Genomic DNA, 27,269 nt, shown 5'->3' on the forward strand with positions numbered 1-27,269 from the left:
AATGGTGAAGACTCCTGGGTCAGCTAGTGACAAGGAAACAGTCAGTTTAAACAAGGTGTTCTTTGCTTGCATTCTTAGTGCTGAAGGAGTACATCATCACACCAATAGAAGTTTCAGGTACTACAGGATACAATGCCAGTTAGAATATGGGTAGTTGTTTGTTATAGTCTTTGTAAGTGGTTTAAATTGCCCTTCTTGCAAACCTTTAATTTGTAGTTTAAATTGCCCTTCTTGCAAACCTTTAATTTGTAAACATGTGGTGTATCTAGTCGTTGCTTTTTTGCTAGTTCTATGCATTATATCAAAGAAGACATATGTTGTTTATCATATAATATACTCCAGTCAGCATTCAGACTATCTATCACCTTTACACAGTATACTCCAAGATTGCACACTTCAACAACAGAATATATTAGAATGTCTAGACACTTATATAACCACTTTCATCATCAATGGTATACTGAATGGGATATACAGCTAGTCACTGTTGGATATATGACAATAAATTTAGCACATTTTGTACAATTCTCATAAAGGTGGACAAGTAAATATTTAAGCCTGGGGTAGCTCTATAGGTAGAGCATAATTATTTTCTACAGGGAAAGAGGTCGTAAGTTCAATCTACTAGCATTGCAAATGTTCACCACACCGAAGCTACACTGCAAATTCATGAAGAACTGCCAACAGATGGACAAATTCTGCAGAAATTTTCTCAAAGGTTAAATTGTTATTCCCAATGGACCTGCCCTGAACTCAGTTAAATAAATGAACTCATTAACATGGTATTCAAGGTAATGATGCTTTAATTATTAAAATCTTGTCTGATTTAATATGAAGCTCTAAACCCAAGCTGAATCAAATACAAATAGTTGTAAAATAAAGAATCAATTACACAAGTAACTGTTGTTAATGTTAATTATATGTTTTATGAGGATGTAATATCTAAACAAATTTTATATAAAATTAAGTACAAAACAGTCGCGGGCAATTTCACAGCTGTTACCATTCTGTGCTGTACCAGATCCAGACAAACAGTGCACAAAAGACAAATTGATATATCAGATTAATGATTGATGTATCACTTTAAAGGCATGTTTTGTTGAAAAAGCTGATTAAACAAAATATTAAGCTGCTTAAATGTGTTCTTGTAGTGTCCATAGTATTTACAGAAGGAATGGTTGTGGTTTTATGACTGTTGTTTACTGTGAATTCATTTAACTTCGTAGGCATGAAATTTCGTGGTTTTGGTCAAAATGGCAATTTCGTAGGGACGAAAATTCGTGGATTTCAACTTCTGAACATAAAATGAGTGGGAATTTTACGTGTTCGTTGGGATTAAATTTCGTGGATTGACTCAACCACGAAATCCAAGAAAATTAGTCCCCCATGAACATTAATGATTTCACAGTAAACTGAAATGTTTACAAACAAGTTCATTGTTCTTGATTTTTACAGAAAAGAGAAATCTGGTTTGTTTCTGGCATTTTTCTGTTTTACTTAGGGGAGAGTGAACAATTGAATATCTAAATGGACAACAGAATATTTAAGTGTTTTTTTTTTGCACTGGGAATGTCATAACGGCAGCAGGCAAAGGCTGAGCCCTATACCAATAAACTCTCTTCTGAGTTTAAACAGTCGTCAGGGCTTTTTTCTTTTTTTCTTTTGTAACAGGGGCCACATAAAAAACTCTTCCACTCAGAAAACTTCAAAATCTTTCAGTTTTGCCAAAACTTTGATTTACATCATGTTTTTTGTATTCCCCTTTGTCCAAATACTGAGAATTTACCAACCCGTCCCCTCAATCTCTGGCCTGGTCACTTGCCCCTCTGTAAGAAATCCCTTGTTTTTCTCATTCCGTAAATATTAACATGCGCTTGTACTATATTATGATGTTGGGCATGGTTCTTGTAGCTATGAATATAACTTGGGACCATAGTTATAGACTACCTTAAATATTTTTTGTGTTTCAGTACAGGTCAATACATCTGGAAATGTAATCAAACAGAGTTTGGCAAATCGTACAGTAGCTAACACTCTCACTTCCTCATGTGTTTCAAGCTCAATGCACAAAAAAGCATTGTGGGATCATTCACCCTGCATTCTGATGAGGCAAAGAAAACGGTCACTGACCTCAAAGCACACATCGGACATTACCCTGTTACTTTAAAACTGCAATAAATGAAGCATAACTCAATCAATGTGTTCATTTTAGTGTACTTGTGTGAAAATGTTATTTTGTAGTTCTATGTTATTTTGTGCCTTTAATGCTGTTCAACACTATTACCCAAGTTATATACATCTATCAATTACCTAACAATTGATCCTACAAGTTCATAGAATCCTTACCAGTATTTACCTGTACCCCTAAAGTACTGGCCAATTTTGCCAACATGAATCAAACAGAACGAATGACTTTCAACAGGCTGGCTTCAGTACAACATCACACAGAACCTAAGCCTTGACTGAGATTTGAACAGAGGTCATTCATCTAAGAATGTAAAGGTGTAAACTTGTACAACTGGTACATTGAGGGAAGTAAATGTGTGCACTCTGTACTGCCATTGAAGAATAGCCATACTTCCTCTACCCTCACTAGAAAGAACATGTATTTCCCCTGGTGCAGTCAAGGGAACTCAAAACCTCATTATGTTAACAACCCAACACTATCCAGCTTCCCCCATGATCTTCTCACTGATATTAATGGATATTTATTGATTGTAAAAAACACATTTCTAAGGTTCAGTGAACTCTAGTGAAGAATGTGGACAAGGCTTTACAGCAATGAAGTGTGTTAATTAGGTGTAAAGCAAGCAAATAGGACTGTCTTAGACAGTGGAAAATGTGTTAAAGTCATACAAGAGATCACAGAGTGATCTTGGCGCCCACCAAGGTGCCATTTTTGAGTGTTCCAAATTTTAAGACTTATTGACTAGCTCAAGGTCAAATTTCATTTCCGTATACAACACTGTGCATGTGGTCCAAATTCGAAAGCTGTAGCTTGAGAAATGTGAAAGTAGATCACTAGATCAATTTCAAGGACGAAATGTGAAAGTAGGTCACTAGGTCAAAATCAAGGTCAAATTACACTTCAGAACACAAATTTATGCACGTGGTCCAAATTTAAAGCCTGTACCTTCAAAAATGTGAAAGTAGGTCACTAGGTCAATGTCAAGGTCAAAGTTTGTTTCGGTACACAATCCTATGCATGTGGTCTAAATTTGAAGCCTGTAACTACAGAAATGTGAAAGTAGGTCACTAGGTCAATCTTAAGGTCAAAGTTCATTTCGGTACACAAAACTATGCAAGTGGTCCAAATTTGAAGGCTGTAGCTCGAGAAATGTGAAAGTAGGTCACTAGGTCAAAATCATGGTCAAATTTTATTTCGGAACACAGAACTATGCATGTGTTCCAAATTTGAAGCCGGTACCTTCAAAAATGTTAAAGTAGGTCACTAGGTCAATGTAAAGTTCAAAGTTTGTTTCGGTACACAAAACTATGCATGTGGTCCAAATTTGAAGGCTGTAGCTTGAGAAATGTGAAAGTAGGTCAGTAGGTCAAAATCAAGGTCAAAGTTTTTTTCAGTGCACAAAACTATGCACGTGGTCCAAATTTGAAGGCTGTAGCTACAGAAGTGTGAAAGTAGGTCACTAGGTCAAAATCAAGGTCAACTCATGTCAAGGTTCATCTTGCCACTCAAAACCATACATGTGGTCCAAAGTTGAATGTTGTAGTTTATTGACAAGAACATTTTAAAATCTTTTCCCTATATAAGTCTATATGAACCATGTGACCCCCCAGGGCGGGGCCATATTTGACCCTAGGGGGATAATTTGAACAAACTTGGTAGAGAACCACTAGATGATGCTACATTACAAATGCCAAAGCCCTAGGCTTTGTGGTTTGGACAAGAAGATTTTCAACGTTTTTCCCTATATAAGTCTATGTAAACCATGTGACCCCTGGGGCGGGGCCATATTTGACCCTAGGGGGATAATTTGAAAAATCTTAGTAGAAGACCACTAGATGATGTCATATACAAAATATCAAAGCCCTAGGCCCTGTGGTTTTGAACAAGAGGTTTTTCAAAGTTTTTCCCTATATAAGTCTATATAAACCATTTGACCCCCGAGGCGGAGCCATATTAGACCCCAAGGAATTAAATTTGGATCATCTTGGTAGAGGACCACTAGATGATGCTTCATACCAAATATCAAAGACCTAGGCTCTGTGGTTTTGGACAAGAAGATTTTCAAAGTTTTTCCCTATATAAATCTATGTAAATTATAGAAATAAACAAAGGGCCATAACTTACTAAAAAATTGTTGAACCAGTCTGATTTTCAGGAGGACACAACTAGGGTACCAATACATCATTCTCACAAAGTTTGGTCAAAATCTCCCCGGTAGTTTCTGAGAAGATGCGATAACGAAAAATTGTTAACGGACGGAAGGACGGACGGACGGAAGGACGACGGACCACGGACGCAGAGTGATTTGAATAGCCCACCATCTGATGATGGTGGGCTAAAAATTCTAGCCACTATGCTGAAGTTTGTAATGTTTTTTATAGCCATTGTAGATTATGGAGTCAGCCCATCTGTCATAAATCTGTTAATAAGCTGTGAAACACTTGTGTCCATTAGAAATAAAGAATAATCCCCAGAAAATAGTATGAATTATAAATAATAAGCTTTTGTATCTGCATAATGAATTAGGGATGACAGGATTGGAATGTGTCATTTCATAGCCTGCTCCTTTGGTAATGTATTCAGCTATTCTAAGGATTTTCTAGAACTACAGCTGTTTGTAAAATAAATGCACTGATGGTATGTCTGAGGTAACTTAGTCCCTGGTTTTCAGGCTGAAATAACCTTGACCACTGACAACACCGCCTTATTTCCAGCTTAAGGGTCATATACTAACCACAGGCAATCATCCTATTAAGTTTGAAGGCTGTAGGCCCTCAACCTACTGATCGGAAACCAGAATTTCTCTTATGGACTGGACTTACCAACTTGCAACTGACAAGAAAAACAATGCTGTCTCCTCTGAAGAAAGGCATAATAATACGATTCTGTTTCTGTTACACTGAAGTTTCTTTTTCAAGTGTTCCAGAAACATTTTTCATTTATTTAAAAGGTACTTCCTTTTCACAAACAAATCCCAATGAGACTATTTTGATTGTATTTCAAGCACCATTATTTATATGAACTGTGATCTCCATCATGTTCTAAAAACAAAAGCTCATGTTTTGCTAATTCCTAACAATGTAAATTAGACTGCCATTTACACAAAATTATCTAAGGTACAGTAATCAAGTGGGCACAATATCATTACTTAAAGTCATTAGGTCTGAACTTTTTAACATATCTGCACTTCCTTGCTCTGGTTTAATGAACAGAAAGTCTATGCCGTTTACGCCCTATGGCTAAAAAGAGTACCATGTCAAATGTGAACAATGAACATGCACTACACGACACAACACGGTCATAAAACACCTCATCAACACATTGAGACATTTTGTATCAGTGTCTCATTTGCAATGAAAATGACAAGTTGAGAATACCTGATAATTCCTCTGGAAGTGGACTTGGAATGGAGGAGAAGGTCTGTTGATGGAGTTGTTGTTGTTGTTGCTGTGATGACACTGATGATGGTGATGATGATGAACGATGCTTGGCTTTCAGTGGGGATTTATACTTCTGCATAGTGGGACTGAGTTGTTTCTTGATTTTGTGTGTGGACTTTGTTCCTGGCCCTGCTCGCGCATCTACTACCTGAAAACAGAAATGTACAGACTGTATACCCAATAAATAAACATTTATGTTGTAAACAGAAGTTCAGACATAGTTCAAATCATCACCATAATTATAGCACTACATAAACAGTCTGCAAGTGACAGAAAACCAGACATTTGTGAGATGAGCAGTACCACACCTTTTCACATACAAGCTAATCGCTTTTTAGCGACAAACACTTCTCTCAAAGATTTATAGCAATATGACTTCATTTAACTTATCTGCTGACCAAATTCTATCTACATTACAGGTTTGTTTGTTTTTTACTAAGAAAGTGACACCGATAGTTGGCGTCTTCCCCTCGGAAAATTTTCCCCCCAAAAAATAATTTTCCCCAATCTATCTCCAACTTTTATGTTTCAGGGATCAAATTTAACGGTCGCTTACTTGCAAAATTTGAGTAAGAATAAAAAATACGTGTAGGAAGTCATTGCACTCGAATATTCACGTTTGGAAATCAACAAATTCGCTCAAACTGTCCTTTGCTCTTTAAAAGCTCCTTTGGGGTAGTTATTTTACTGATAATCATGTGACCGCTTGTAGACGCTAGTTGCTGTTATACAAGTGTAAATTATCAGATATCTAAGAAAGCATCTAGACGATATTTGTTTTCATTTTGGTTGGTGATTCGCAACTGCGATAATGGAGAGAAAAATTACAAGTTTCTTTGGGCGAAAAAGGACCACGGAGACCTAAAATGCTAGCGACACCATAGGCAGTGACCTGAAAGAACTTAAAACTTCCGTGTCCAGCCAAAAATCCAAAGAATCATTGAGTACTTTGGTACGTACTTCTGAAACCAGAAAGTCCTGGCCTGTTCGAACAGTGAAAAAGTTGGAAACGGAGCTAACATTTAACTTTTATATGAAAACAAGCAACAACAAAACAACTTCATAAATTTAGCACGAAAAACAGCCTTTAAATAATTGCAAGTGGAACCCACAATGTTGCTAGTTGAAAAAAAATGGCACTAGAAAAAACTGCCAATGGGAAAATAAGTTAAATTTGATCCCTAAAATAGGATACTTAAAATATGAATTGCTTTAAAAAAATCTAATGACTAATGTACAGTGTAAAAGCAGTATTACATGATGCATATAATATTGAGAATTTTCCCCAAATAGGCCTCTTTCGCGTAATTTTTCCCCATTTGACCAGCGCCAAGGGTCTTTCCCAACTCCTAAAAAAAAAAACAAGAGATCACAGAGTGATCTTGGCGCCCACCAATGTGTCATTTTTGTGTGTTCCAAATTTCAAGACTTACTGACTAGCTCAAGGTCAAATTTCATTTCCGTACACAACACTGTGCATGTGGTCTAAATTCGAAAGCTGTAACTTGAGAAATATGAAAGTAGGTCACTAGATCAATTTCAAGGACAAAGTTCTTTGTACACAAAATTATGCATGTGCATCAATTTTGAAGACTGTAGTTTGAGAAATTTGAAAGTAGGTCACTAGGTCAATCTTAAGGTCAAAGTTTATTTCGGTACACAAAACTATGCAAGTGGTCCAAATTTGAAGGCTGTAGCTTGAGAAATGAGAAAGTAGGTCACTAGGTCAAAATCAAGGTCAAATTTAACTTCACAACACAAATCTATGCATGTGGTCCAAATTTGAAGCCTGTTCCTTCAAAAATGTGAACGTAGGTCACTAGGTCAATATCAAGGTCAAAGTTTGTTTCGGTACACAATCCTATTCATGTGGTCTAAATTTGAAGCCTATAGCTACAGAAATCTGAAAGTAGGTCACTAGGTCAATCTTAAGGTCAAAGTTCATTTCGGTACACAAAACTATGCAAGTGGTCCAAATTTGAAGGCTGTAGCTTGAGAAATGTGAAAGAAGGTCACTAGGTCAAAATCAAGGTCAAATTTTATTTCGGAATACAAAACTATGCATGTGGTCCAAATTTGAAGCCTGTACCTTCAAAAATGTGAAAGTAGGTCACTAGGTCAATGTAAAGGTCAAAGTTTGTTTCGGTACACAAAACCATGCATGTGGTCCAAATTTGAAGGCTGTAGCTTGAGAAATGTGAAAGTAGGTCACTAGGTCAAAATCAAGGTCAAATTTTATTTCGGAATACAGAACTATGCATGTGGTCCAAATTTGAAGCCTGTACCTTCAAAAATGTGAAAGTAGGTCACTAGGTCGATGTAAAGGTCAAAGTTTGTTTCGGTACAATTACCATGCAGGTGGTCCAAATTTGAAGGCTGTAGCTTGAGAAATGTGAAAGTAGGTCACTGGGTCAAAATCAAGGTCAAATTTCATTTCGGAACACGAAATTATGCATGTGGTCCAAATTTGAAGCATGTACCTTCAAAAATGTGAAAGTAGGTCACCAGGTCAATGTCAAGGTCAAAGTTTATTTCAGTGCACAAAACTATGCATGTGGTCCAAATTTGAAGGTTGTAGCTACAGAAATGTGAAAGTGGGTCACTAGGTCAAAATCAAGGTCAACTCGTGTCAAGGTTCATCCTGCCACTCAAAACCATACATGTGGTCCAAATCTGAATGTTGTAGGTTATTGACAAGAAGTTTTTATAAGCTTTTCCCTATATAAGTCTATATGAACCATGTGACCCCCAGGGCGGGGCCATATTTGACCCTAGGGGGATAATTTCAACAAACTTGGTAGAGAACCACTAGACGATGCTACATTTCAAATATCAAAGCCCTAGGCTTTGTGGTTTGGACAAGAAGATTTTCAAAGTTTTTCCCTATATAAGTCTATGTAAACCATGTGACCCCCGGGGCGGGGCCATATTTGACCCTAGGGGGATAATTTGAACAATCTTAGTTGAAGACCACTAGATGATGTCACATACAAAATATCAAAGCCCTAGGCCCTGTGGTTTTGGACAAAAGGTTTTTCAAAGTTTTTCCCTATATAAGTCTATATAAACCATGTGACCCCCGGGGCGGGGCCATATTACACCCCAGGGAAATAATTTGAATCATATTGGTAGAAGACCACTCGATGATGCTTCATACCAAATATCAAAGCCCTAGGCTCTGTGGTTTGGGGCAAGAAGATTTTCAAAGTTTTTCCCTATATAAATCTATGTAAATTATAGAAATAAACAAAGGGCCATAACTTACTAAAAAATTGTTGAACCAGTCTGATTTTCAGGGGGACACAACTATGGTACCAATACATCATTCTGACAAAGTTTGGTCAAAATCCCCCTGGTAGTTTCTGAGGAGATGCGATAACGAGAAATTGTTAACGGAAGGACGGACGGAATGACGGACGGACGGACGGACGGAAGGACGACGGACCACGGACGCAGAGTGATTTGAATAGCCCACCATCTGATGATGGTGGGCTAAAAAACTGCAATATATCTATAAATTGCATTTTTAAAGGACTGCAATCCTAAAATTGTCTTTGGCTCGAACTTAATCACCCTTTATCTCCGATCTTTCTCACTTTTGCATGGTTCATGTTCATCTGACAAGACATTCTATTTATAAATTAAGTTCAGTGCTTTATATTCAATATCAATCAAACATCCATAATTTATATCACTTTGAAAGATGGCACTGTGTTGTGATTTCAGTAACCTATGCTGACAAGACAAGGCTAAGAACAACTGCTCTGGGTTGGGGTCGCCAAGCAACTCCAGTATCTATTCTCTCTCTGTTCAAACATACTAGTATGTAACAGGTCTAGACAGTCAGCCTAGTATGAAATAAGAGCTTATAACATTAAACTCCCACTGTAATGAAAATATATTCTTTCGGACATTAGCACTGAAATTTATAAGTTATTCACCAAAAAAAAAGTGAATAGACATTTTTGGCAGTATATCCACACATGAGACAGGTGGTCAAAGATAATGAAACTTGAAGCTTACTTGTTACATTGTCAAACATTTTGTGATATGATCTGTAGACAAAGACCAAGGATCAAAACTAACAAAGGCACATTTACTTCAGAAACTAATCAATATACAAATTACTAATGTTATAATAAGTCATAGCACAGTTATCAATCAATATACACAATTCATAAGTGCAATGTCATCAGACAGAATCAATATTATACTGTTGATTTCCCTTTCATCATGGGAACCAATCATCAGCTGATCGTAATCAGGGAACCCTTCGTCAGCAAAAGCTCCATCAATATTGGAATAATTATATTGTTTGTGTTGTAACTAAATTCCCTGGGACCTTTTTAGAATTCTATCCACTATCTAAACTCAAATACAAATCAATTTCTTGTACATTTTGCCTGGTGGACTGAATTTATTACGGTCATGCCGTTTTATCATTTTCAGTATCATAGAATTTTCTAAATTAGTAATTATGGACTTAGACTTCATAGGAATGGAAGCTGAGTAGGCACTAAATAACAAGCCAGGTTTCTAACTGCCTATCTGGTGTTCACATTATTATCCCTAGCAACAGTAATGAAATCTTTGGAAAAGAAACATTTGACTAATTTACCCTGACCTTTTGATGACACTATGAATATCTTAAATAACTATTTTACACTCAACTGATCAATTCACCCCATCCTGAGTATTTCCTTGCCAAGTTACTCTATCTTTACAACACAATAAATATCCTGCTTTCTGGTCTAAGATTTGGACATACTTGAAAAACCCTTGATAACAGTGGCAACATTTTATTCGACCACAGGCTGCCCATGTATTTTCCTTCTTGGATGTTTCGTCCTCAGAATGTCAGTCAAAATATGCAAACCACACCATGACTCATAAGCAAAAGAAAGAAAGAAAACAAACGATGAGAAAAAGTCAACTGCCAATTGCAATAGGCTTAAAATGGCAGCAATTTAAACTTGGCTATATTCCACTAAAGCCTATCAAAATGTAAAGACAAAGGTAAGTAACTACTTTCTTTGTCTGACAATGACGAGTACCTGTATCTGAAATCAATGTAAACGCAAACATTTTTGTTTACTTTTCTCTTTTTCAAGTGGCATACAGTCCCTAAATGATGCCATAAATTTGTGTTTAAAATAAAGAAATTAGTTTCCATTTATAATGAGGGTGGGGTCAGCTGGTGAAGACAGATTAAAAGTGACCTTGCTGACCAAACAATAACAACTGTCACTGTTTGACCATTAACAAAAAGGTCAATACACATTTATTGACCACCTAGGTACATACTGAAAACAACCTACCTATAAATAATGAAGAGTGGACAACAGTATATTTGGTCAGACAAAGGGCAGGATTGAACTGCTGAGATAAATTGGTAAATACGACTACATGTAAAATTCTTCTATGAAACTTCTAACTGAAAACATGCTGCAAACACCTGCCCCAATTTCAATTCGAGTACAAAACCATAACACTGTCATTTCATTAACAATTTGCTGGCTACCTAATTAAATACCTGAGTTAAGACTAAGTAATAATTAAGACTTATTTTTACAAAGTCAGTCCAATGTTCATTAGTTATCTATAAGTGAAATGTTGCCCAATCTAGTCACTGTTATTGCTGACTAAATATCAGTAAAGTTATAATTATAGTTTTGAAAACAATCACTCCTGGATGAATTAAATAGGTTAGTAAAAAATGCCTAAAATATTCTCTATCACCCTTATCATTGATCAAATAAATATCTAACCCTATTGGAGGCCTCTTGAAGTGACCACAGATGACCAGCGGTTTTAGTTCAGAAGTTCATAGACCTTTCATACTGGTCATGTATCAGACATGCCAATATATCTCTGGTAATTAGCTAGAAATGCTAGTAAGCTTGTGATCAGTTCTGTATATATAGGATCATAATTTATACAATCAGTATTTCTGATGAGATCAATTGCTACATAAATACAGCATATTCACCTGGTAATAACCACTGCAGACACTAGAAGAAAACAAGGGTGCATTTTCTGTAACTAATAGCAACAAACCACTGCTCAAGGCATGATATGGGGTTAGAACTAGTTCCATTACAACATTTGTTAGAAATTTTACCGATAGCACCCAAGCAAATTCATGTCTGTATGTAAGAAGGCCAAGTTTTCAATGGCCAGAGGACTGATTGGAAACTATCATGACTTTTGTTTAATTTAGCCCTTAACCTGCTAAATTTCTTTAATGGACTTGTCCATCTTTCAATTTGGACAGTACCATTAATTGATTAACTGTTAAACAAGAGATCACAGAGTGATCTTGGCGCCCACCAATGTGCCATTTTTGAGTGTTCCAAATTTCAAGACTTACTGACTAGCTCAAGGTCAAATTTCATTTCCAAACACAACACTGTGCATGTGGTCCAAATTCGAAAGCTTTAGCTTGAGAAATGTGAAAGTAGGTCACTAGGTCAATGTCAAGGTCAAAGTTTGTTTCGGTACACAATCCTATGCATGTGGTCTAAATTTGAAGCCTGTAGCTACAGAAATGTGAAAGTAGGTCACTAGGTCAATCTTAAGGTCAAAGTTCATTTCGGTACACAAAACTATGCAAGTGGTCCAAATTTGAAGGCTGTAGCTTGAGAAATGTAAATGTAGGTCACTAGGTCAAAATCAAGGTCAAATTTTTTTTTGGAATACAAAACTCTGCATGTGGTCCAAATTTGAAGCCTGTACCTTCAAAAATGTGAAAGTAGGTCACTAGGTCAATGTGAAGGTCAAAGTTTTTTTCGGTACACAAAACTATGCATGTGGTCCAAATTTGAAGGCTGTAGCTTGAGAAATGTGAAAGTAGGTCACTAGGTCAAGTCATGTCAAGGTTCATCTTGCCACTCAAAAATATACATGTGGTTCAAATTTGAATGTTGTAGTTATTGACAAGAACATTTTAAAAGCTTTTCCCTATATAAGTCTATATGAACCACGTGACCACCGAGGCGGGGCCATTTTTGACCCTAGGGGGATAATTTCAACAAACTTGGTAGAGAACCACTAGATGATGCTACAGTCATTACAAGTATCAAAGCCCTAGGCTTTGTGGTTTGGACAAGAAGATTTTCAAAGTTTTTCCTTATATAAGTCTATGTAAACCATATGACCCCCGGGGCATGGCCATATTTGACCCTTGGGGTATAATTTGAACAATCTTAGTTGAAGACCACTAGATGATGTCACATACAAAATATCAAAGCCCTAGGCCCTGTGGTTTTGGACAAGAGGTTATTCAAAGTTTTTCCCTATATAAGTCTATATAAACCATGTGACCCCCAGGGCGGGGCCATATTTGACCCTAGGGAAATAATTTGAATGATCTTGGTAGAGGACCACTAGATGATGCTTCAAACCAAATATCCAAGCCCTAGGCTCTGTGGTTTTGGACAAGAAGGTTTTCAAAGCTTTTCCCTATATAAATCTATGTAAAATATAGAAATAAACAAAGGGCCATAACTCACTCATAAATTGTTGAACCAGTCTGATTTTCAGGGGGACACAACTAGGGTACCAATACATCATTCTGACAAAGTTTGGTCAAAATCCCCCCAGTAGTTTCTGAGGAGATGCGATAACGAGAAATTGTTAACGGACAGAAGGGAGGACTGACGGACGGACGGACCACGGACGCAGAGTGATTTTAATAGCCCACCATCTGATGATGGTGGGCTAAAAAAGATACTGGCTGAATAGCGAACAGTGCAGATCATGATGTGCAGGCTGGTCTTGATCTGCACTGGTCGCAAAGGCAGAATTAATCGTGTCCAGCATGATAAGGGTTAGGGGTTGTGTATAATACTAACACCTTTAAAGAAATAAAGAAGAGAAATATTTCACTTGCATTAAGCCACTTGCCAACTGTCACCTTAACATAACATAGGCCTAGATGTTTTGACATTTGATATCCATATTTAGGTTAAAATGTCAAAAAGATAAATCAAGAAATAAGTAATGAGCCTGTCATGACATTCATGACAGTTATTTCACAGTATATAAAGAACACTCCCTTTCATTAATCAAATCTTAACTGTCTCTTAACAAACAAGAGATCACAGAGTGATCTTGGCGCCCACCAATGTGTCATTTTTGTGTGTTCCAAATTTCAAGACTTACTGACTAGCTCAAGGTCAAATTTCATTTCCGTACACAACACTGTGCATGTGGTCTAAATTCGAAAGCTGTAACTTGAGAAATGTGAAAGTAGGTCACTAGGTCAAAATCAAGGTCAAATTTTATTTCGGAATACAAAACTATGCATGTGGTCCAAATTTGAAGCATGTACCTTCAAAAATGTGAAAGTAGGTCACTAGGTCAATATCAAGGTCAAAGTTTATTTCAGTGCACAAAACTATGCATGTGGTCCAAATTTGAAGGCTGTAGCTACAGAAATGTGAAAGTAGGTCACTAGGTCAAAATCAAGGTCAACTCATGTCAAGGTTCATCTTGCCACTCAAAACCATACATGTGGTCCAAATCTGAATGTTGTAGGTTATTGACAAGAAGTTTTTATAAGCTTTTCCCTATATAAGTCTATATGAACCATGTGACCCCTAGGGCGGGGCCATATTTGACCCTAGGGGGATAATTTCAACAAACTTGGTAGAGAACCACTAGACGATGCTACATTTCAAATATCAAAGCCCTAGGCTTTGTGGTTTCGACAAGAAGATTTTCAAAGTTTTTCCCTATATAAGTCTATGTAAACCATGTGACCCCCGGGGCAGGGCCATATTTGACCCTAGGGGGATAATTTGAACAATCTTAGTTGAAGACCACTAGATGATGTCACATACAAAATATCAAAGCCCTAGGCCCTGTGGTTTCGGACAAGAGGTTTTTCAAAGTTTTTCCCTATATAAGTCTATATAAACCATGTGACCCCGGGGCGGGGCCATATTACACCCCAGGGAAATAATTTGAATCATATTGGTAGAAGACCACTAGATGATGCTTCATACCAAATATCAAAGCCCTAGGCTCTGTGGTTTGGGGCAAGAAGATTTTCAAAGTTTTTCCCTATATAAATCTATGTAAATTATAGAAATAAACAAAGGGCCATAACTCACTCATAAATTGTTGAACCAGTCTGATTTTCAGGGGGACACAACTATGGTACCAATACATCATTCTGACAAAGTTTGGTCAAAATCGCCCTAGTAGTTTCTGAGGAGATGCGATAACGAGAAATTGTTAACGGAAGGACGGACGGAATGACGGACGGACGGACAGACGGACGGACGGAAGGACGACGGACCACGGACGCAGAGTGATTTGAATAGCCCACCATCTGATGATGGTGGGCTAAAAACCATTAAAGTTTTCCTATTTTGGTAAAATGGCAATTTACAAAACTGGCAGGCCACAGAAAAAAACACAGACCACAATAAACAATGAACTGAAAGAAAACAGAACAGAGCAATGATCCGAAAATGCTAAAGCAGGCTTGACATACTGACTCAATATTTTTTTGTTTTTATTTTGGCAACCAACTACCTAGAATAAAGATACAGGTAAGTTTTTAAACTAGTTGACACTAGGAAGTAGTTTAGCTGATTATCTGTGTCCTGGGAGTTCAAAATGTCGTAATATTTTAGTAATATTAAATCAGCTCTTAAATATAGATCTATATATATATACGCTGTTCATGTGATATGATTTGTAATATTTTCGGAAATAGTATAGGAATACCTTTCCATGAAATCAAAAATTATCTTTCCTTGTACTGCTGTAAGATTAAATCAGAAGGGTTCAATAAGAACATATTTAATAAAATTTCCATTTAAACCTAGTATAATGTCCTTAAAAAGTTTTTTAAAAAATTAAGAGAACTTTAGTTTCAATAACAAATAATTCAATGTTGTTATATATACATATAAATGTATATTAACAACAGTTTCTGCAGATTTGCAAATCAGTACCTAGCTGATTAATACATAATGGTCTGACATGTTTATCTCTTTAACCATATGTATATGGATAGAGCAGGCATGTGCCATTTCCTTTCATCAATCAACTAATCATTTAATTATCTATAAGAAGTGTGATAAGCCCTGCAGATTTCACACCTAATGATCTACTGCCACATCTGTGCACCAGGACAACTAGGCAATATCCATTATGACCTGGGGGCAATGTACTCCTGTTATTAACATAAACAGAAGGTACCCCTAAGCCTCCAATGTAATCACTCTCAATTTCATAGGGCCAGGTCATAATGATTGTATCCCATTACGAATATTAGGAGAGATAGAACCTTATAGCAGTACAGGCTAATATTGACCGCTAGATGGACCTACAGACATCTATAAGATGCATATGAAATTTCTTGTAATGAATAATACCATTACTGGGAAAGTATTGTACATCTGATCTCACTTAACAGTGAAAAACAGACCCCTTTTTTCATTTACCCTTTCCCTGCTTGTGAACTTTTATGAACCTGTCCATCTTTCAATTTCAACAGTACCAATGGGTGTTTACCAAAAAGATACTGACTGAATGGCGAACAGTTCAGATCTAGATCAGACTGCATGGATGTGCAGGCTGATCATGATTTACACTGGTTGCAATGGGCAGAATAAATTTATTATAGAATGATAAGGGTTAACAAAGGGACTTTATTTTGTCAAGCATCTAATTTCTAAAAAGACTGCTGATCTCTTTATGCATACACACAAAAAACTAACAACCTTACTGTCAGAAATTCCTGTCAAATTAAGCAAAATTTTTTGTTAATATGCAGCTACATTTTTTGCACTCTTCTCTTAAACTGTTTCATTTGAATTTTATATACATATTGCATATGGACATATTTTTTTCCGAACAACTACCCCCCATCTGTGTTATGATTTCTCTCCAGATAAAAATCTAGGTCAGTGGGTTGCAACAGAGCTGAAAGATGATTACATACCAACCTTTCATGCTTTCATTATGTAGGCAGTGTTTTCATGAACCACATGATATTCATCAAAAACCAGGTATTCTTGAGATGTGTTTGAGGGGGCATGATAACTTTTTATGGTTATCATGTCTTGAGTTTCACAATATTTTCCTGTAGGCCAATCAAAGATGATCTTTTCTCTTGCTTGAAAGTTATAATTACTTCCTCCATGAAAAGCTATAATATTTTTTACCCACTTTTTCAAGAGACTCACTGAAATACACTTTTCCCCAAAACAAGAATGTAATTGTTTGAAAATAATAAAATGGACCTTTGAGTAACCCCTAAAATTAATAAACTTTGATCAGTCACCCAGCTGACCATCTGCCAACTTAAGGACACAGAAAATGGCGGTCAATCTGAGGTGAACTGACCATTTTTGTCCAACCCACTTCAACGTCAATTATCTGTTACATGTAGTTTAGAAAGCGGACAAAATTCACATATCTGTAATGAGACTGGCGTTTAACAGTTCAAGATAACCAAACTTAAACCTACCCTGGGTGTAGTCAGTGTAACAGGTTACGATATCATTGAGAGATGTGTGTGGGCCAGTATATGTAAACATTCCAACCAAATACCAGACTAATCTTTTCAATCCATACCAGGTACTTGTGTTTAAGTCAAAATTGATAACTTTTTCAAGGCTTGTCACTCAATCAAAATAATTTATAAGGAACTTATGTCAAACATGTAACTCTTAATGTCTTTGATAATTGTATGAATTCAATACATTTTTACTTACATGATTCCAATGTCTGTTTGTTCCATCTGGTAACTTTTTCCATCGTTTCACAAGCAAGACACAAGCATTACAGATTTCCCCACAACGTCTCTCTTGTATCCGAAAACATTTCTGAAATTCATCCTCGTACTTGGAACTATCTGTAAATCTTGAGCTTGATGATTTTGCTCGACAAATACAACATCCATTATTACTTCTGTATATCTTCGGTTTATGGAAACTAAACATTTTCCCTTTTTCCTTCTCTCAAATTTTTATGTGTACTGTACCTGAAATTTGTTTTACAATACAATCAAACTAAAGAACACTGGTAAATCTTACAATGTCTACATATTTTCTATTCACAAATATTTTCACTCTCTCAATACTGCATCAACACTAGTTACACTTACGCACTATGATTCAAACTGAACGCCCACTCAACTGGGTAATGAATAACACTAGACCGAAGTAGAGAGCTGTTCAAGCATAACTGATCCATGCACTGCTTGACATCAAGACATTATATTGGCTACAGGGAGACTACTGCTAGCTTAATTAATATTCATGATATTATAATAAAATGTATCAGAACCTAAAAACATATAGATATTTGTAAAATTGAATATATAAACATTTGGGCAAAAAATATTTATCTAAAATGGTGCAGATAAAGCTGTTAGAGCTGGTAGAAAAGAATAATCTAATCAGAAAATCAATTTGAAACATTATGAAGCTTTCCATCTTTTTTTTTCTATTCCTCAGCATGTCTGTGTGTGTATTCCACTGTAGGTGTATGAAAATCTTTTTATATCAGATTCACAGAATATCATTATAATGATCCACTTCTTTTTCTGGGAAACAACTCAATCGTTCTGAAACTTCCTGGGTACATTCATTTATAAGGGAAGTTTATTACAAACGAGACCCTTTTTCATTAATGTGACTCAATGGAAACTAGGCATCAACTTTCAGGTAAGTTTGCTCTTGTTTCTAATTTCCTTCTGTTAATTTTCTGTTTGGACTGGTTAATAACAAAAACGTTTTTAACTTTTAAAGATAATAAAAATCACTGACGAGAATAAACTAAAGTATCAAAACATTTTCAAATTTTACTTGCATGTTCTCTTAACTGATAACTGAATCTTCGAAATCAAAGTTTTCTATGCTGTCAATAGTTTTAGATTAGAATTTCGGCAGTAATAAAAGAATTAAAACTTGTATGCACATGACTGCCAGCGCACAGGTATGAGACCCCTTGGATATATTGCAGCTGAATGCATCCTTTAATTTGAAATACAATCAACTAGATTTTTCATGATGTGGTGCGGGACTCAAGATAATAAAAGCAGTTACGAAATGTTTCACGTCTGAATCTCCATGTCAATGGTAGGGGTAGGCGATATACCGCGGTAGACCGGTTATAGCGATGTTTTTTCCGACGATACAATATTGCGATATAATTTTCGAATACCGGTTATTTTATAACATAAAGTAACACAAACGTAAACCAAAAAGATTCACAAAAAAATCCTTTTCTTGCCAGCAGGATTCAAATTTTTTTTCATTTTTCTCCTTTCATTTCCAGTGCAGGTAGCAGACAGGTTTACAGTTATTTTACGGACCCAATTCCACATAATAAAACCAATAAGAAAATTTAGATAAATATAATTTCGTATTTGTCAGCGACTCATTAGTAATTTTTCTATCAACTTGAATTTATTATTCATACAACAGCTATACCACTTTCCTCGTTTTATAATCGGTGAATTGAGCAACCTGTGTTATATGATTGTATCCGTAAACCGAATGTAGTGCCGCACAATAAACTAAATAATACTTTGACGAAGTCTACTTCGCTTTTACATATCCGGTAATCAAAACTTTTATTTTTTTGTTTACTGGTATTTTTATTTATTGAGAAGGTCGAGCAAACACTCATGTTGTTGATACTAGTCACTGTACTCATTTTTAATTGAATAAATTTTGAAAAAACAGTATGATTCGTCATGTTTTTGTTCATTAATTAAATAACTGGTACAATATATCGCAGTATATTGCAATATCCACATACAATATTGCAATATATCGCAATACCAATTTTCGTGGCAATACCCACCCCTAGTCAATGGACAAGAGTCAAGAATTTCTACTCATTCTCCAGGGTCTCCAACATTTCCTAACGGTACCCCTACTTTTTTCAAAAACTTATCTGAAGGCTCCAACAAACTCTAGAAAGATCTCAGAGTAAGCATATGAATGGTAATTGTTTACTGTTGTTACGACAGATTCTTCCAGACCCCTTCCACCACCATTCTGTCTCTCTCGTATACAATTTAACAATAGTAGGGTGTCATTTCTTTTTAGGAGCAACTTATTGTTAGTACTGGTTTTCAAAAATAACTTACAATTTAGAACTCTAGCTTGATCAAGTGTGCAAATAATCAAAGGTGTAGGTGCAGAGGGTGCAAGCCCTCCCAGAGGTATTATATTTGTATGTACATTTCCATGTCCTGATAATAACTGCATTATTACTCAATAGCCTGTTGTATTGTCTCTATTCACTGTAATCCATTTTACTGTGTTGTACACTGTGTTTGTTTTATCATGTTTAGCCATGCATATAAACTTGTTTTGTATTCCTCATAAAACAAGAGCTGTCCGTAAGACAGCCAAGCTCGACTATTCGAAATATTGTCACAGAAGCAGGAAATTATTACCCAAAATGTTAAATATCAAAAGAGTTTTAAGTTCGAAACGGGACATAATTTGACCAAAATGCATATCAGAGTTATGGGACTTGATGCTATCAACTAGTTTAATAACCCCGAAGAAACATGTTAAGTTTCAATTCCATATCTGCATTAGTTTTGGAGATAGTAACTTGCATGTAAAACTTTAACCAGAATTTTCTAAGTCCAAAAGGGGGCATAATTTGCTCAAAATACATGTTAAGAGTTATGGAACTTGACCCAGTGAGGTTGGTAACTGACCTAGAAAAAGAATAAATAAGTTTCAAAGCTATATGCCTTTTGGTAATAGCTGTATGTACTTGCACGCAAAACTTTAACCAGGATTTTCTAAGTCCAAAAGGGGGCATAATTTGCCTAAAATACATGTCAGAGTTATGGGACTTGATTCTATCAACTAGTTTTATAACCCCGAAGACACATGTGAAGTTTCAATTTAATATCTGCATTAGTTTTGGAGATAGTAACTTGCATGTAAAACTTTAACCAGGATTTTTCTAAGTCCAAAAGGGGGCATAATTTGCTCAAAATAAATGTCAGAGTTATGGGACTTGGCCCAGGGAGGTAGGTAATTGATCTAAAAAAAAGGAAAAATAAGTTTCAAATCAATATGCCTTTTAGTAATAGCTGTATGTACTTGCATGCAAAACTTTAACCAGAATTTTCTAAGTCCAAAAGGGGGCATAATTTGCCCAAAATACATGCCAGAGTTATGGGACTTGACCCAGTGAGGTAGGTAATTGATCTAGAAAAAGAAAAAATAAGTTTCAAATCTATATGCCTTTTAGTAATAGCTGTATGTACTTGCACGCAAAACTTTAACCAAAATTTTCTAAGTACAAAAGGGGGCATAATTTGGCCAAAATGAAGGTCAGAGTTATGGGACTTGGTGCTATCAACTAGTTTTATAACCCCGAAGACACATGTGAAGTTTCAATTCAATATCTGCATTAGTTTTGGAGATAGTAACTTGCATGTAAAACTTTAACCAGAATTTTCTAAGTCCAAAAGGGGGCATAATTTGCTCAAAATACATGTTAGAGTTATGGAACTTGACCCAGTGAGGTTGGTAATTGACCTAGAAAAAGAATAAAAAAGTTTCAAAGCTATATGCCTTTAAATGATAGCTGTATGTACTTGCATGCAAAAACTTAACCAAGGTGTGACGCCGACGCCGACGCCAGGGTGAGTAGAATAGCTAGACTATTCTTCGAATAGTCGAGCTAATAAACAAACGTGTTTGTAAACATGGACAGTTCCAAACTGAAGGGCATCCATGCTAAAAAATAATGACAAAATACAATACATATCGCATATCCGTAGCCATGACCAACCTATAAACTGGGCCAGTCTATTTTATAAGTACAACAACACTGTTGACCCATTTAAACAAGGAGTAAGAGGGAATATGTTTTGATTGGTCAGCTATGTTTTCTGCACAAAATACTATGGACATAAATTAACATTTGCATAGCCCTCTATAATCATTCTTGAGAATCAGTTCCTAGTGAACACAAGTTCCTCTTTCTAGCCGCTTTATAGCATTTTTAATCTTTTTGTAAACCTGTCCTTACCTTTGGACAACTGACTTCATATTATTTACTTAAATGTTTTGAGAAATCTGCAATTGTTGTATTATAATTTGTATTAATTCATGTGTATTATAAAATGCTTAAAAATTACGTTTTCTTTGTACGTACTACACTGCTACTGTGTGCAATAAATGGATTAACTATAACATTGTTGTTTCAGTCCATTAACCCCACTACATAAGTCTAGCTGGTCATCCCCATTACCCCTACTCTTAACTTTGAAATTGTCCTACTCCAGTGCACTGTAGTGACAGCAGATTTATAAGTTGCTTCCAACAACCTTGCTGTTGGGTTAATCCATTACTGATGCGGCTACTCAGTGGTTGGGGACCATTTTCCGGACTGGAACAGCTCCAGGACACATGTAATATCCGCTTAATTTCGTTGTTATTCATGTAATTGTTTCATCTAGATCATTTAGATGTTTGTTCTTCATGTCTACAACAAACCACTATTTTAAAAGGCTGTATAATGTTTGGGTTTTTGATGATAACTCACCTGCGTTTACAAAACAACTTTCTGTCTTAACAGGTCATGAAGATAGCACTGTGCATGGGCAGTAGTTCACACATGCCGAGGTATCAAGTGGGGAAGAAATAATCAAACTACATAATGATTGTCTGCTGATAAAATGTTCTACTTTTAATTTCATGCTAAAAGTTACGTAAGATGCAGGGCTGTCGATTTTTGCACTAATTTTATTCTATATCAATTGGAATTATCAAGAATTCGTATAAGACGAAATTCGAGTGTTTTACAGTCAACCTCAGTTTGCTTTCGTAGCTGCTATTGAACGTAGGGTTATGTTTCATGTGCAATTTTGAAGAGATGAATGATAAAGAAATGTGTAGAAATAGTTTAATTACTTATTTTGGTATCAAATTAACAACCAAACAACGTCAAAATATTTGTCCGGATACTGGTTTACCTGACGGGAAAAATAACTTTTAATGACCCCATGTGAGGCCCCATGGAACCCATATTTCACGTCACAACACGATGCTGATTACAACATCGGATGTGGAAGGAGCTGAAGTTTGTGCAGTGTGGGTTTCATTCATGTCAAATATTTTTTTAAGGAATAATAGAGCCGAAATATAAAAATGTGTCCGGAAAATGGTTCCCAACCAGTACAGTGTCTGTCTACAGAACACAAGGTCCCGGGGTTCAATTTCTGAGAGGGGACTAGGTATTTTCTCTCCAAGTTTTACTTTAATGGTGTCATAAGTGTTTGACAGACTCATGTGGTGGGCATAGATTGTCTGGAGAGCTGGTGAGCTCTGAAAAACAGAAGGGGAGTAGGTTTATAAGCCACTTCCAACAGCCTTGCTTACCCTTTAGGAATGTGGTTATAGTGTCCACCTTCTGACCACAAGGTCTGAGGTTCGATCCCAGGGAGGGACCAATATGTATCAATTTGTCCTGAAGTTTTACTTTATACATTTTCTCTATCTCTCTTCCTTTACTTTCTAACCATTTACAGGGATATACACATATTTCAAAATTCTAAACCGTCTCTAAGAAATGTAATAAATGGTACATTGATGGATTGACAGTTGGTTATCATCCTGTCACTTCTACATAGCCCGAGGGTGGTTGTCACGAAGCAAAAGCCTCACAAAGAAAATACTACCGCGACTGCTAAATTTCATGCACATACTTGACTATTTATAAATTATTTTTCTATGTGAATAACTTAGTTAATATTAACAACTGTCATAAATAAACGTGTTAGCGAATTATTTCCTTTCGTACAAAGAAATTCAATCCATAGATACAACACACTGCGACGGAGTAGGCCTATAGGCCAACGACCTACTGACTGGAATTCTTTATGAGAAAATTAGGTCAACGAAATAAAATTCAAATAATTCTAAATAAAAGAAGTAACAGCTGAAAGTAAATAATCATAGCTAGAAAACAAAGCATAATTACCAGGTTCCGCAGTGGATTTCTTCTTTCCAACAATTACTTCGTTGAAGATGTAAACTTTTCTGAACAGACGTCTGTTTCCTCTTTGGTCAACACGGCTTCTGATGATCAATGAATGCGCATGCGTGATGACGCTTTGATATGCAAATATTTCATTGACGCACAAGGAAACGAAAATTCCAAACATAAACCTACAAGTTTCTCATTACATATCTTATTAAAATCATAAAATTAACAAGAAATTACTGTTTGAATACAAAACTGTCATTCTTTTTAAGAAATGACAATCATTCATGTTTCTATATTTTTGTAACAAAATACATTTTATTCGGCGTGAAATTCTATTTTAAGACGCTCGAGATTTCTCGAGATTTCGTGAAGGATTCTGGGACGTTCACTTTGGAATACGCCATTTTGGACAAAATTTTACTCATTCCCGCCCGTTTCTGTGGTTTTTGCGCTGTTTCCTGATTTCTTTTATTTGTGTTACAGAACCGCAAATGTAAAACAACAATATTATCGAGTTACTTCGAAAAAATCCAGCAAAATGTCATGATTTTTTGTCATGGCTTTGACATGTTAAACGGATAAAATCACTTTTTTTGCGAACTTGTCATCTCTCGGTATGTTTACCAAGGTTATGACTACGAAATAACAACTAGATTATCGCAAGTATCAAGAAGTTCTCAAGATTGTTTTTATATAAAAGGTATTATTCAATTTCGTACATGCGTAACCTTTTTCAGAATGACATCCCCTCCCAAATTATCCCATGTTTGATGAAATTACAACACTGGCGTAGATGTCATGTTTATTGCTATGCATCTACATTCGAAGATGGCTTTGCCCCTACATTCAAAGTGTACAACAAATTACTGCATTTATAAAGATAGTTTATCCGGTATAGGATTTTGAATTGTGGAAGTTTCAGACATCTGCGTGATGCCGTAGTGGTTCAAAATTTAATATCAGGCAAAACCTCAAAGCAAGCTCAATGATATCGGGTTTAGCTTTAAGAATATATTACAAAGCAAGTATTCACTATTCAAAATAAACTGAAAATTCACAAAAACCTATTCACTTGAAAACAGCAAGTTTACATTTAGTGTCATCATACCTGTTACAGCAAATATCACACTTTGCAAAATTCACAGGAAGCCGGGTCACCGTTACATCATTTCCTATTCGCCGGGTTCTTTATTTAGTTTCCAATTTCTGTCCAATGGTTAATCTCTTAAAAGAAAATAATCATATTTTTTCAATTAACTGGAAACCTATCATGCATGATTTTTGAGAGATGAATATTTTTCAGCAGTCAAATGGAGGTTTTGAATTCACTTTGGGGAGAACTACTTGCTGTCTGCTAGGGTGCCTTGCAGAGGTCGCGAAAAGCCGTCGGACCTGTCCAGTAAATTTTGATCTGGTCCGCCGGGATATATCAAGTTCACAAGACCGAGTGTACAATAAAAATTGCAGGTCAATATGATAAAATAAGAAGAAAGTCCTCCACAATTTGGCTAAAGTTTGAACAAAAAAAAAACAACTCATTATTATTGTAACATGGAATCCCGAGAAATTGTTGTCAGACCTAATTTTAGTAAGGGCTTGTTTGATTGGTCCTTAAAATAGAAACAATAGAAACCCCTCTCGACATCACGACAATTCTAAGAACGCGCATATCATTGAATACGTTGTTCTGACTAATTGTGGATGGTTACTTGATTTATGTACGCATTCAATTTTTCTACCGATAGCATGGGAACCGGATGGGAATTCCCAGATATTCCGAGGTCATCTTTCTCTTTCAATGTCAACATCAATGTGACTCCGTGTTTTGAGCGAACAATAGACTACATAAATGAACTTTGTTGGGGAAAAGACAGCGATGATATAGATCTAGAAAATGAATATGAAAACTTAATGTCTGAAATCTGTTTTAATTAATAGATTTATGTGGAAATAAACTTAAGGGATGTAATAAATTTGTAATGCTATCTATATAGAATATGTATAAATACCAGTTTTAAAGATTCAGATATTAAATTCGGTCTGGTATTATATCATCCAGTCCTGTAAAAAAATAATGTTTACCAGACTGACTGTCCTGTGAATTTTTTCAGGGTCTTTCGCGACCTTTGGCTTTTGGCGCAAAAGTTTTTAAATCCACCACCAAGTGTGAAAGTGCACTTGCATTACCATAAAGAGCGATTCTTTCTCAAATGTGTTGAAATGGGGGCAGTTGGTTCCTTTTAGGGCTAAAAGTAAAAATACATTTTAATGACTACTTATTGTTAACCACTCAATGGATCTTCATGAAACCTGGTCTGTGGCATCAATATAAGGTCTTCTCATAAATTTGTTCAGTTTGAGGTGTTTGGTCCCTTTTAGGCCTAAAAAAATAGTTGTGTTTTTGGTTGCCCAACTGACGGTAAAATTAAACCGCTGACCGTAATTTAATTTAGCTTAGATGGATTAATGCATGACTGTGAAAGCACAGTGTTTTGACTTTAAAATCAAACAAAACCGCTGTGCTATTATACCACCCGCGGTGTTACAATTTATCCGATAATGCAGGGATCACTTTTGGCTGCGATTTCGCGATATTCTCACGGGTTTTTTTTTTGCGAAAATTGAATAAATTTTGCTCACATGCGATTTAAAATTGCATCCGTGCGGCCGTTGATCTTTTGCCGAAATTGCAACTTTTCGCTGAAATGTGGACTTGCCGTTACTTGCTGATCGTAAGATGTTTATTAGGCCCTTGAATTTCGCTTTTATCTCTTTTAGAGGGTCAAGTGATAATGATAACAAGGCAAAAATCACCAGTTTTCGCGAAGTGTCAAATTGCCACCGAAGAAGAAATTGAAGCGTTTGGAAGGCCAAACTGTGCTTCCGTTCGTGCGGACGATTAGCGGTGAGAATAACAACAAGGTGGAGAAACCCCTCGTGAAGTCCCTTCATGAAAAAAACGCTGAACGCCAGAAATTCCAAACAAAATGTTTGTAATTGAGGGCGAGGGTAGGGTCATTACGAGTTTGACTTCAAAGCTGTTCTGGCCTAATGGAAGTGTATCAGATCCAAAAGATTAATATATAACTGAACTTCCACTTGGACAGAGCAGCTTCGAAGTAAAAGCTCAAAAGTTAATTTCCTTCCTGAAAGGAAAAATGCATGTGGACCCTGCACTCGGCTACACCTTTCATCAACCTATTCAGGCACAGAATTTTGAGTTATGTTAAAAGTGTCTCTGAAAGGAACAGTTTTGTTTATTTACAAAGATGAATTATTCTTACAAATAAACAGATGTTTTCTTTTCAGTGTAATAAAGGCTGTCTGCTGATGTAAAATCTCATTATAAAAAGAAAAAATCCCATTCATTTTATCAAAATCTCATTGATTCAAGGCAAATGGGAATTAATTTCAAAAAGGTATCTGCAAAAAGTGATCCCTGATAATTACGTCACGCTTGAGTGTGATTGCTTAGAACTTCCAATTTTCTGACATGTGTCACTACTTCAAAAGATGTCAAATACACAGCAGACGGTTTATGATTGCCTTAATTTTATTTCTAGCTTACAAAATATATTATGCACTAAATGGTTGCAAATACAAAAGCTGATTCGCGTTACTTTTTATGCGGAAGACCTCTACAC

General features: G+C 36.1%; 2 protein-coding genes across 7 annotated transcripts in view; one reads left to right on the forward strand and one right to left on the reverse strand.

Annotated features, from left to right (window-relative positions):
* The window catches only part of LOC123552378 (SIN3-HDAC complex-associated factor-like), a 47,342-nt gene extending 23,521 nt beyond the window's left edge, over positions 1 to 23,821 (reverse strand). The window contains exons 1-3 of one of the 2 annotated variants that reach the window (XM_045342000.2): positions 23,620 to 23,821; positions 17,364 to 17,632; positions 5,566 to 5,776 (exon numbers count right to left, since the gene is read on the reverse strand). In XM_045342000.2, the coding sequence (XP_045197935.2) occupies positions 5,566 to 5,776; positions 17,364 to 17,591 (439 nt within the window). In that variant the 5' untranslated portion in view covers positions 17,592 to 17,632; positions 23,620 to 23,821. Of the gene's footprint in view, positions 1 to 5,565; positions 5,777 to 17,363; positions 19,188 to 23,619 lie in introns of those variants that run through there. The other variant, XM_045342003.2, reaches the window with a different exon arrangement.
* A 188-nt stretch (positions 23,822 to 24,009) lies between these two features.
* Positions 24,010 to 27,269, forward strand: part of LOC123552376 (serine/threonine-protein phosphatase 6 regulatory subunit 3-like) — a 71,671-nt gene continuing 68,411 nt past the window's right edge. For 4 of the 5 annotated variants that reach the window (XM_045341995.2, XM_045341998.2, XM_045341999.2 and 1 more), the window contains exon 1: positions 24,010 to 24,325. The gene's annotated coding sequence lies outside the window, so the exon portion shown is untranslated. The remainder of the gene's footprint in view (positions 24,326 to 27,269) is intronic. The other variant, XM_045341996.2, reaches the window with a different exon arrangement.

This window comes from Mercenaria mercenaria, chromosome 4 (assembly GCF_021730395.1).
Source record: "Mercenaria mercenaria strain notata chromosome 4, MADL_Memer_1, whole genome shotgun sequence".
Lineage (NCBI taxonomy): Eukaryota > Metazoa > Mollusca > Bivalvia > Venerida > Veneridae > Mercenaria > Mercenaria mercenaria.